Below are 12014 nucleotides of genomic sequence, written 5' to 3'. Positions count from 1 at the left end.
AAACAAGGTCTAAAAAGCAATGCAAATATATTTAGAGTTGGATACCTGAAATAAAACGTAGATTATTACCTATTTTAAATGTTTTGCGAATGACATAAAGGCTAGATTTGGTTGTTTACGACTCGTGCTTTTATTGTGAAGGGGCGGGCCGGACGCGTGGTGCAGCAGACGAGCCTCGGGGAGAGAAACGAGGGCAGAGAGATTGCGTTTGGTCCAAAAAAGTGATGTTTTAGAGCGAACACCACCGCGCTACAGTCACCACAGAAGGTTTAAGGGTGAGTGCACGGTCTGCTGTTGCTGTTAAGTTTACCTTTGAGTTTTTGGACCTGTTTAAGTGTGACAGCGGCGGACATGACCAGAGGCTGCGTGCAGATTGGTTGCAACACATGCGAGCTCTAAATAAACAAGATCATTAACGGTGCAGAGAGTGGTACGACATGATTTTGCGTTGGTAAATCATTTAAGAACCAGACAGAAAGCGCTGGTGACATGACAATACGGGGATAAGCCCACAGCGGTGCGGCTACACCGGCTAATGCTAACGAGGCTATGGCAGCGGGTTGTGTCAGAGCAGAGACTGTTTATGTGCATCCTGCAAAGAAAAACAACGCACGGGTTTGAAAAAGACGGAGCATGCCCTAAATGACCATTCAGAACGTGCTTAATGCGTTTGGAGAGTTTTATAAGGCTAATATTAAAACAGTATCATGAAGCGTAGGTCTACTGTGCAACCAAGTACAGTAGAATCTATTGTTTCCCAAATATGAACGAACAGGCGAGTTCAAGGCGTGCTGTTATTGGGCAGATGCACATGCGACGCACATTAAAGGTCTTATGTTACACAAAATGGACCCTTGAGAGCTTTAAACCACGTTTTAATGTTGTTACCTCCTCAAAAACATCCCTAGAGTTTTGTTTTGTTTCATTCACACATGTTTCAGTAACACTTTATTATTAGTCCGTTTACGCTCTGTTCCACCTTGTGAGGTCATGTTGTGGTAGTTTCCAAGTTAGCATCTACCTCTTACCTTTAGTTCAGGACTGAAATTATCTAAATGCTTCTAGTGAAGTTCAAAAACACAGTGGAGCACTTCCTGTATTACCACATGACATCACAAGGTGGATTGGAGTGTTTTCAGTTTGAGGGAAGAATGCAGCTACTTTACTTTCAGTAAATTAAAGGTAAAGGTGCACTATGTAACTTTCCTGGTGGAGAATGTGCATCAACCTGCTTGTTTCCATGGAAATGTTATTGCTTTTCCTGGAATTTTCCACTGTATGACATTAAATGTATCAGTCTTGTTTTTATTACTCTAAAATACATTGAAAAACATGCATTCTTACAGAGAGCAGAGCTGCCTTTCCATAGATCTGACCCGTAACAGCCTGGTGGTTAAACCTGCTTATCTCCATCTAAGCAGGTTTAGTGTTTTGTTTAAACTGTGCAACATTCCAGGCAAAGCAATAACATCTCCTTGGAGATAAGCAGCTGGTGGATCCTTCACTGAAAAAGTTACACAGTGCAGTGCAAGGCTTGGCCAAAATGTAAAATCTGTATGTATGTATTTTATTATTATCGTTATTTATGTATTTTCACACGTTGGATAATAATATTTGAGTTGAGCCAGAGCTTGTCTTTCAAATAGGAAAAGCTCTTTACATTTTCATGTTTTTCATGTGACAGTCTTCAGTTACATTTGTATTACTTATTTTAGGGCTCAACAGTCCCTGACACATAAAAGCACAATAAAATAAATGAGCTGTTTTTATTCTACGTTCAGTGGCTCAAATCTTTTGTCAACTCGTCTTCCATTTTGGATGCAATAATCGCAATTTTTCTATATGACAAAAATACAAAAAATACAAAAAGCCTGAAGTTAGTCATTATTAGGCCATGACATATGTCAGTAGATTTTTGTACCATTGGCACTTACCATGGTTTAGAGCCACATGCTCATGTATACACATGTATACATATAGGGCATTTACTGTAGGAATATACAGTAAAATTTAACTTTTGCTTTTATTTTAATAATAAACTCATTAAAATGTGAATTTAATGGATTTCGTAATTAATCAGTTCCACTTTGAACAGGGCATAAGACACACAGTGTTTGAACAGGTCCTGGAGAACAAACCTGAGAACTACAATGTGTTATGTTTTGAAACCAAGATTCAGTTGTTTGCAGTTGAAAATTTTAACTTGTCCAGGTTTAAGAATTGAGAATAGACTGAAATGAGGAACAATGCAATATATACTATAAAAGATATTCTTCTCATATCTCATGTTTAGTCAAACTAATGTTTAGAAATGAATGTTTTGCCATCTACAGAGCATCTGTGGTTTACCTACAGAATGTGATGTTATTGTGATCTGTCTGGAGGAAGTGACCCCGGGTCCCACCAGCAGCTCACAGCTGAGCCCCTCCTCTACAGAGGCGTGTTTCTGAGTCGTTTCAGATGTTCTGGAGCTCACATGACCCACAGTTTGTGACAGTGACCAGAACAGAAACTGTAAAAGTGCCACTGAAATCTAGACCCATGTGCACAATGACACTCCCACCTCCACTAAAGGTTTAGACCACACACATGAAACACAACCAATGAAATATGAGGGTTTGAGTGGAAGAAACTATAAACAAAAAGAGTAGACTTGAAGACTGGCTGCATTTAAACTTATGAGATGACAGGAGCAGAGTTTTGTTAGTACGAACAACTGTGGACCATCACGCCTTAAAAATAATAGTGCAGTAAAAGGCCTGAACGGCCAAAAAATACAATGTCTTTCTCCACACATGGCCCTAGTTCACCTCTGATCTTCAGTGTTCTGTTTAGCTCAAGACCTAAAAAAGTGAAAGTTGTACCAGTTCTGTGGCTCTTATAACTCACTTTTCAAACATCGTGGCTAAAGCTGTATTTTTTAATTTCAAGTCAAAACTTTGACTATTTTTTCAACATCATTTTCACACTTAGACTCACAAATATGTTTCACACATTCACCCCACTCCCCTGATGCCTCATCAACACATCCAGACCATTTAAGTCACAATCATGGATTTCACTGTTACCTGGGGAAAATGCTACGATAATATCACATCATATTATGTCTTACAGCAGACTGAAAAAGTGAGTTTATAATGGAACACAATGGGGCATGTTTAGTTCTGAAGGGTAACAACGGAGGCCAAAATTCTAGCACAGAGATGAGAGGGTGAGAGCTGGAGGTGCCATTTTAAAATTTGAAGTATTCAAAAAGCACATGATCTGGAAAGTTTCCATGTTCATCCTTTAATTACAGAAAAACCTGCTCTGAGTGAGACGGTAAACCTTTCATCATCATAATAATAGTCCTCGATTTCACAATTTTGTAATTTTTCAAAGTCTTATAAACTGGCCAGACCTAGTGCAGCTTTAAAATGAAGATGAGTTCAAACTGGACGATTTGTCTAAACCATAGACTCACTTACTCCACTTAGAAGAGGAGTGGGCACTTAGCAACGCTGTCTATCAGACCTGTTGCTAATGCTAGCGGGAGCAACCTCGGGGAAAGAAGGCACCCGATTTGTCTATTATTAATGTTCATATCTTGGTTAATGCAAACATTTTAAGACCAAAATGAAGAGACTCCCTGCAGCAGTTACAGAGCGAGGTGACGTTTTTTCAATGTAAAGTGAATTGGAGCCAGAGCCGATGGAGCCAGAAGCACGCCCATGATCACTTCCTGTTTGGCGGCAAGAAGGTTAGCGATGTTCATTTATATACACCGTCTATGGGCTTAATAACAAAAGTCTGTGGTTTGGAGCAGAATTGTGAACGATGATCTTGAACCATGATGTCGTAAGAAATATATATAATTTTTTTTTTATATACAAGAAAAACTTGAGGTGAGATTAGTAAAGTTAAATGTTTAATTTTCTGTTCTGTGTTTGTTGCAGGTTTCACCAGCATCAGTGTCGTCTCTCCCCGGCTCCACGTCTCAACATTTCAATAAATCCACTGTGCCTATTTCATATTTATTTCTTTTTTTATTTGAGTTATCGTCCGCTTCACCAGCAGAACTCGTATCATTTGCCATATCATACCAAAATGGCCTCCCAGCAATCTGACCTGGACATCCCCGACAACCACAGAGAAAGCTGGCTGGCTCTGCTTTCTGCGGCGGAGGCATACAGTCAGAAGTCCGGCTGTGATGTGGCCATCCTCACAGCCTGTAAGAAGTTCAGGTCGGGCGAGCAGACGGAGAAGAAGCGAGAGAGTGCCCCCTATCCTCGAGACTGTGACTTCTCCTACGGCGTGTGGGGCCCGGGCTTCCTGGCCGAGTCCGCGCGCAGGTCAGTCGATGTCTGTGGATCCATGCGCAGTTTATATCAGATTTTTCAGTTACTGATACTATAAAGTGACATCACGCTGAGGGTGTTGTGGTTGAACGTTTATGATGGAATGTTCAGCAGTCGTTATGGTGGCACAAAGCACACAAAACATAAGATGGTCTGAAAACTCATGAAAAAATCCAAACTGCATTTAAACTGTATCTGAGCGTTCATTGTTCTATTTAGGAGTTTGATTTTCAACAAAAAGGTGTGACTGACTAACTGAAAAACTATTGGCTAATGCTAGCTAGCTTGTGACTGTAATGTTATTTGAGAGGGACTTGTTCAACACCACAAATCAGCTCACCTCATGTAACTCGGAACTGAAAAACCTGGATTGGTGCATCACTAACCAGAATAATTGTTCATTGCACTTATGCGTTAGGTGGGAAATGAACCAGCCAATAACGTAATTAGATATTTGAATAAAACTAAAAACATTTATGGCTGAATAAATGTGGGGGGTTCCTTCATCAAAAACATGCCTGAAGAAGTTTTCGGTGTCATCCATGCTTGTTTGAGTAATCTAGTGATCTGCCCAGAAGCCTATGTCACCCACGCTCCCACATGATAATTCTTCATAAATATACAAAAACTGTACAGAGCAACTCGGCAAACCTGATGTGATGTGCAGTAGTTTCATTAGTGGGACGCACGCCGATTGTGTTGTGATAGTGCTCTGAAGGGGGAGAGACTTAGCACAGAGAGCAAAGGAAGCAAGACAAAGAATGGTAAATGGTGATCTAAATATGTTATGTGTTAGCAGTAAATACCCTGTAGAAGTAAAATACCAAGAATTATTTCCATCGACTCTTCATGATTTTAATGTGACTCAAGCTAAACTTTCGTCTCAGGTACATGGAGGACATCGGCGTGCTGCACTCCACCACCATGCTCACGGCGCAGAGACACACACGACAGAGCGCAGGAGGCGGGGCCAAGATCGACCTGACGTCTGACCCCGCGAACAGGGGGGTGAGTCATTTCATTTGTGATGTAAATATTACTCAAGTTTGTTAAATCCAGTTGAGAGAAGACGCAATGTTTTGAACCAGTGATATAATCAGATATTTGAATAAAACTTAAAAACATTTTTGACTGCATAAATCTGTTATTCAAATTCTTTATAACTGGATCAAATTTAAAGAGGAAGTATTATGCAAAATAAACATTTTATTTTATAAAGTTCTTCTCGGATCAAAAACGTACCTGAAGAGGTTTTAGATGTCATCCATGCATGTTTGAGTAATCTAGCGATCTCTCCAGGCCCTATTCAAACCCTCCTTATTCTGTGCACGGTGAACCTCCAGATGGATGTGATTTGACAGGTGCCTTAGCCAATCAGGGACAGTCATTGTCCTCCCGTGTCAAAAGAAATATAGCTGCTTATGAGGTTTTGGCATTTTGAAAATCAGATACTAATCCATAATAAAACTAGTATTGAAACTAGATACTCATTTTTCATAGATATTGATACTGAAAAAGGGATGGGAATATAAAAGAAAGTACTACCATTTAATGTGGAAAATTGCAGTATATTGTCTAAAGAAATAGTGTTTTTATTATCATCGTGGTATCAAAGCACTGAGTATATTCCTTAGTATCGAAATCGAGTTTTTTTTTAGATGTCAAATTGCCTTTTTGAACTTTTCCTTTTGTTTATTTTTGTTTCTTACTTTTGTTTCAGTCTGTGGGCGTGAGCGAGAGCCCGAACAGCAGACTCTACTCTCAGAGTTACCCCTCCATCTACAGTGGCTCGACAGGTGCGGTGCAAAACGGTAACACGGGCGACAGGGACCGGAGCGGCACAGAGGCGAAGGAGCGCGGCCGCCACCGGTCCGGCATCACGGATCTGGAAGAGGAATGTGAAGAAGAGGAGGAAGAGGAGGAGATGGACGAGAGGAGGCCGTTTGGGAGTGAGAGCGCAGGTCAGAGATGGACTGGGCTGTATTTAGCACATTAAAGACGCTACACCTGATTTTTACCGTTTAAATTGAAGTAGTTCTGGTTCTCATGATTTTTTTTTTTTTTTTTTTTTAACGGTTCACAGTGGCCCAAAGTTATTCCTCACGCATTCGAAGCATCCTAACTATTCACCACCATGAGTTTTCAGAGACCAGAGCAGTAAAGCTAGCAACAACTAGCATGCTAAAATGTGCTTCCTGATTCTCTGACAGTTAAAAGGTTTATAATAAGATGCATAGACAGAAGTTTTGAAGCCTTGTTTCTTGTTTAAGTCACTGTTGTTGGATCCATAAACTCACAGAGGAGCGCATCAGTATTATATTTGTTTGTGTTTCATCATAAGATCTTGTTTTTCAGGTGTATTTTCGATGGACGAGGACTCTCTCTCTCGGGACTGTGAACCTTTCTTTGAGTCTGACGGGGAGGAGGAGAGCACGGACGGTACGGCACGACCAAACGCCACAATATAACACATAAACGACAAGATCATCACCACTTACTCTCTCTCTCCGTCCCTCTCACTCTACACCCTCACTTGTTCCATCCCCTTATATCTCTCTCTCTCTCTATCTCCCTCTATCTCTCTCTCTCTGTCCTCCCCCTCTCATTCCTCCTCTTCTCTCTCTCCTGCTCTCCGTCCCTCCTCACTTCTCTCTCCCTCTCTCTCATTCCTGTCTTCTCCCTTTCTCTTTCCCTCTTGTACTCTCCCTTTCTCTCTTCTCTCTCTCCCTCCTGTCTTCCATCTCCCCCATTCCTCCCTCTCATTCTCTCACTTTCTCTCACTCTGTCCTTCCTGTCTTCCTTCCTGTCCCCCCCCCATCCTCTTATCTTCTCTCTCACTCTCTATCCCTCTCTCCCTCCTGTCCTCCCTTTCCCCCTCCCCTCTCTCCTCCCATCTCTCCTCTTCTCCCTCTAACCCTCTATTCCTCCTGTCCTCCCTCTCTATTCCCCCTCCTCCAGGCTCCCTGAGTGAAGAGGCGCCTCCCCCTGTGCGGTTCATGCCCGTGGGGCAGGTGGCATCGTCGCGGCAGCAGAACTCCATGGCGCTCGCCCGCTCTCTGCCCGTGTCTGTGCCCGTGTGGAGTTGCCGTGGGAACCGAGGCGGACAGGGGGAGGGCAACAGCGGAGAGAGGGTGAGTCAGTGCCCTACCTAATCTGCGTCGGTTAGGGGGAGCTGTTTGTCTCCAGCCTCTTACTGTTTAAAAAAGTTACTACAGCCTGTGTGTCCAGAGCGTTCACCTGCAGATAGAGACACAGGTGTGTCTCAGTCTCAGTTTATGGACAGGCCTCGTGAAAGAACCTCCAGAATTCACTCACTGAGCTGCAGAGGCTGCACTAGCACTGATTCATGATTGGCTGCAGGTGCTGGGCTTTAGATAGTGACGACTCATTTGGTCCATCACTTCTCTTTAATTAGCACAGACCTGATTGAGCTTTCAAACTTTTAATATAATTTTTTTCAAAAAAATCAATGGTGATAAATTAATGAGAAATTTACTTCTGAAAGCTGGTTGTGGGCGGTTACTGTTGAGCTCCATTTGGCTTGCACATGTTTACCTCGTGTCTTGTGTCAGACGTAATTTTTGTGGATCTGGGGGTCATAGGTCATGTTTGTATCTGACCTTCTCCTCTGGCACAGGTGGGCTGTGCTGATCTGGACCACATCGCAGCCAGTATGAAGGCTCTGCTGGTGCCTGGGGCCACCGACGGGACTGAAATGTTCGGAGCTCTGCCCCGGCCCAGGCTCAACACGGGAGACTTCTCTCTCAAACACTGAACTACCACCACAACCGGACCCTCCAGAAACCGCTGGACTCTCCAGAGACCGCTAGAGCCTGCAGGACCCCCCAGAGACCACCGGACCCACCAGAGACTGCCAGACCCTCTGACAAATGACCCCCATACCCAGGCTCAACACCACGGACCTCTCTCTGAAATACTAAACTTCCACCACCCAGAGACCGCCAGATCCCCCCCCCCCCCCCCCCCCCCAGAGAGCTCCCCCTAAAAAATAAACTCCACCAGACCAATGGCAAAATAACATTGGAACCAACCCAGGAACCCCATTTCAAAATCAAAACACCATCATTGATTATTTCAGGCAGCAAAAATGTTTAAAATTGTGTTTATATAAGGACAATGACCTGATTTCATAAACTCAACTTGGTCTTACAGCAGCTTCTGGTACTCTTAAACTATTGAGAAAAGTTTAATTTCCCCCATTTATAAATCAATACTTGCACTCATGAGTATCAACACTACAAACTCAAAACATGGGTTTTCTATTGGGTACTACCACTACTACTAGTACTACCACTACTACTAGTACTACTACTACTACTAGTAGTACTACTAGTACTAGTATGCCTAGTGCGTCCACTACTACTGCCAGGACTAGAACGGAGTACAAAAAACAGGTCCCAGAACCAGGTCTCAACCTGGACTAAATCGGAACTAAAACGGGGTCCAGAACCAGGTCTCAGAACATGGTTTTAGAACGAGAACTGAACCAGAACTATATTGGGCACTAAAATAAGGACTAAAACAAGGTCTAAAAAAAAAATCTGACTCGAACCAGGTCCTGGAACCAGGTCCTGGAACCAGGTCCTGGAACCAGGTCCTGGAACCAGGTCCTGGAACCAGGTCCTGGAACCAGGTCCTGGAACCAGGTCCTGGAACCAGGTCCTGGAACCAGGTCCTGGAACCAGGTCCTGGAACCAGGTCCTGGAACCAGGTCCTGGAACCAGGTCCTGGAACCAGGTCCTGGAACCAGGTCCTGGAACCAGGTCCTGGAACCAGGTCCTGGAACCAGGTCCTGGAACCAGGTCCTGGAACCAGGTCCTGGAACCAGGTCCTGGAACCAGGTCCTGGAACCAGGTCCTGGAACCAGGTCCTGGAACCAGGTCCTGGAACCAGGTCCTGGAACCAGGTCCTGGAACCAGGTCCTGGAACCAGGTCCTGGAACCAGGTCCTGGAACCAGGTCCTGGAACCAGGTCCTGGAACCAGGTCCTGGAACCAGGTCCTGGAACCAGGTCCTGGAACCAGGTCCTGGAACCCACTGTAATTTCCAACAATGACATGTCTCCCTCTATTTGACCAAATGTGCCCTCTACTGACTTATAAACAGCACTACAGCCAATTTAAAAAATAAAAATCCTCTCTTTCTGATTGGACAGCTGTCACCTCAAATACCCAAAATGAAAATTGACAACTACTACTACTACTACTACTATTACTTTTACTACTTCTACTACATCTATTAATACTACAATACAAGGCCAAATTAAAGACTAAACCAGGCCTAAATCAGGTCTAAAAATGTGACTAAACCAGGCCTAAGCTTATCCTAAACCATTTCATCTGCCCCCGATAAAGCTTCACCGTGTAACTTTTCTGGTGGGTGGAATTTTTACCATGGGTTTGTCTCCATGGAGATGTTATTACTCTGCCAAGAAAATTCACAGATTAAATTTAAATATCTCCATGGAGACAGGCAGGCCACATTACAGGTCAGATCAGTGGATATGTGAGCCCGCTGAGAGTGAGCTCAGCAGAACATCAGCTGAAAAGTTGCATAGTGCACCTTTAGCTGTTTAGGCACTAACTGTAGTGTGCGGCGCCCCCTGGTGGTTTGAAAAAGGACACTACAGGGTTTTTGGAAACTTGCTCTGCCTAAGCTGCTGCTACTAATACTACTACTACTACTACTATTACTAATGGTACTTCTCCTAAACAAGGACTGAAACAGGACTTAACCAGGACTAAAACAAGTCTAAACCATTTAGAAACAATTTAATCTACTACTACTACTATTACTATTAATGGTACTTTTACTAACTCAAGACTTAACCAGGACTAAGCAAAGTCTAAATAATTTTGAAACCATTTAATTTACTACTTCTACTACTTCTACTTCTACTAAGTTGTTCAAAACTTCATCTGCGTTCTAAGTTGAATGTGGTAGTTGTAAAACAGCATTTGCCCCTCTGTTGTTGTGTCCTTAGGCAAGACACTTCACACACACATGCCTACCCCAGTATCAGTAAACACTAAAGCTGCTCGTGACAGGGAGGGCATCCGGCTTATAAACTTGCCAAATGAAAGAGCAGAGAACTGCATTCTTCTTTATGATAACTGACTTCTATCTTTGAATAAAACTCTTCAATTGCACCAGAAGTTCGTCAGAACCAGAACTTTTGCCAACGAATGACTGACTTAAGAAAGATTGTAGTTTTCTTTTGATTTTTTTTTTGGCTCCCTGAATCTGGTTAAACTGTCTGAATGTTGGAATGAAAGAGAGAGGGAGAGAGAGCGAGAAAGAGAAAGGAGAAACATCACATTTTGAAACGTATAAAAGTTGTTTGAGAAATCTGTTTCAAATAAAGGAGCGACACCAAGAGAAGCTGGACTTTGTGTTGTTCATTTTAAATCTGCCCTATTGTGCTTGTGTCTTTCTGTATTTATAATCTATGACACCCGTGCATTATTATGTTATAATTTGTACATTTTAATTCACAATATATTTTTTGCATTTGTACCAAAATAACTGCGCCGCCGCCGAATTCTACGAGTATCGCCAAATAAGAAAATAAAACGACAAGGAAGGGTGTATGTCAAGATGGGCGTGTACCAGTGGAGGTGAAAAATGGCATCTTGGAAATAAGATTAAAGATTACTCAAACATAAATCACTCCAAATGCAACGCCTGCTTCAAAGTAACTATGTATGTAACTTTCAGGAGGTCACACATCACCAGCATCATTCCATGAGAAGTTAAAACCATACTTCAGAACATTCCACATAGATGAGTTTAATGACATACTGTGGAATATTATAGTCAAAGGAACAACATTTCCATGGAAAAAAAACTGGAGAAGGTTTGTGGAGATGCAAGCCCGCCCACAGTCGTCGAATTGTCTGAACGTGGGAGAGGGAGAGAAAGGGAGGGAGGAAATGTCACATTTTGAAATGAAATCTGCTTTTCAAATAAAAGTGTGACACCAAAAGTCGGACCGACTTTATCATTCATTTTAATTTTATATCTATCGGTGGAGGTCTGTCTGTATTGACTCCTCTTCAAATTAATCACATCTGTAATTTCTGTTCTAAAATCTGAAGCTCCTGACCCTTTGTCCTGCGCAGAATAAACCACTAGAGGGAGCTGTAAGGTCGTCCTCGGTCTGATGCACTTGATTAGTGAAATCATAGAGCTACAATAAGTCTACATGTCTAAGTCTTTATATCATGGATCTATTACAATAACGATGTATATTAGTTTATGATTCACAATAAAACTCTTTTCTCATTGTTTATGCGCTTAGCAATGAGAGAAGATACAAAACACTAGTACTCCATAACACTAGTACTTGTACACCTTTAGTTCAACCTCAATGAACTTTTAACTTGAATCTATGTAAAACATTGGTAACAAATAAAAAACTGAAACCTGATAGTTGTAAAACAAGTTAATATTCCTCTTCCTCTCTTCCTCCCTCCACAGAATCAGCGCCCACTCCCTCATAATCTTTCTCTAAAGCGGTCACGTCTCTGGCCTCAGCGAACTCTCCCTCCTCCTTCACTTCTCCCACACATCAGTGGACAAAGGCGCGCTTGGCGAACACAGGGTCAAACTTGTGCTCGAGCCACGCTCATCGTGCACGCGGCTCATCGTGCGCGGC

At 42.6% G+C, this 12014-nt stretch overlaps 1 protein-coding gene across 4 annotated transcripts; it reads left to right on the top strand.

The window, feature by feature from the left end:
- The first annotated feature begins 124 nt into the window (after positions 1 to 124).
- Positions 125 to 10738, top strand: akt1s1 (AKT1 substrate 1 (proline-rich)). Of its 4 annotated transcripts, none has more exons than XR_008648761.1 (8): positions 125 to 275; positions 3936 to 4331; positions 5225 to 5345; positions 6058 to 6298; positions 6693 to 6776; positions 7296 to 7468; positions 7975 to 9173; positions 9382 to 10738. XR_008648761.1 is itself a non-coding variant. In XM_033971819.2 (7 exons), exons 2-7 carry the CDS (start codon positions 4087 to 4089, stop codon positions 8110 to 8112), a joined length of 1002 nt encoding a protein of 333 aa, XP_033827710.1. In that variant the 5' UTR covers positions 125 to 275; positions 3936 to 4086; the 3' UTR covers positions 8113 to 10738. The 4 variants fall into 4 exon arrangements, 1 of the variants encoding a protein (XP_033827710.1); XR_008648759.1 differs by having other exon boundaries at positions 155 to 275; positions 7975 to 9069; XR_008648760.1 differs by having other exon boundaries at positions 155 to 275; positions 7975 to 9303.
- The last annotated feature ends 1276 nt before the right edge of the window (positions 10739 to 12014 follow it).

Source organism: Periophthalmus magnuspinnatus, chromosome 8 (genome assembly GCF_009829125.3).
Source record: "Periophthalmus magnuspinnatus isolate fPerMag1 chromosome 8, fPerMag1.2.pri, whole genome shotgun sequence".
NCBI lineage: Eukaryota > Metazoa > Chordata > Actinopteri > Gobiiformes > Gobiidae > Periophthalmus > Periophthalmus magnuspinnatus.
The sequence above is the reverse complement of the archived record's forward strand: the minus strand, read 5'-3'. Positions and strand labels throughout refer to the sequence as shown.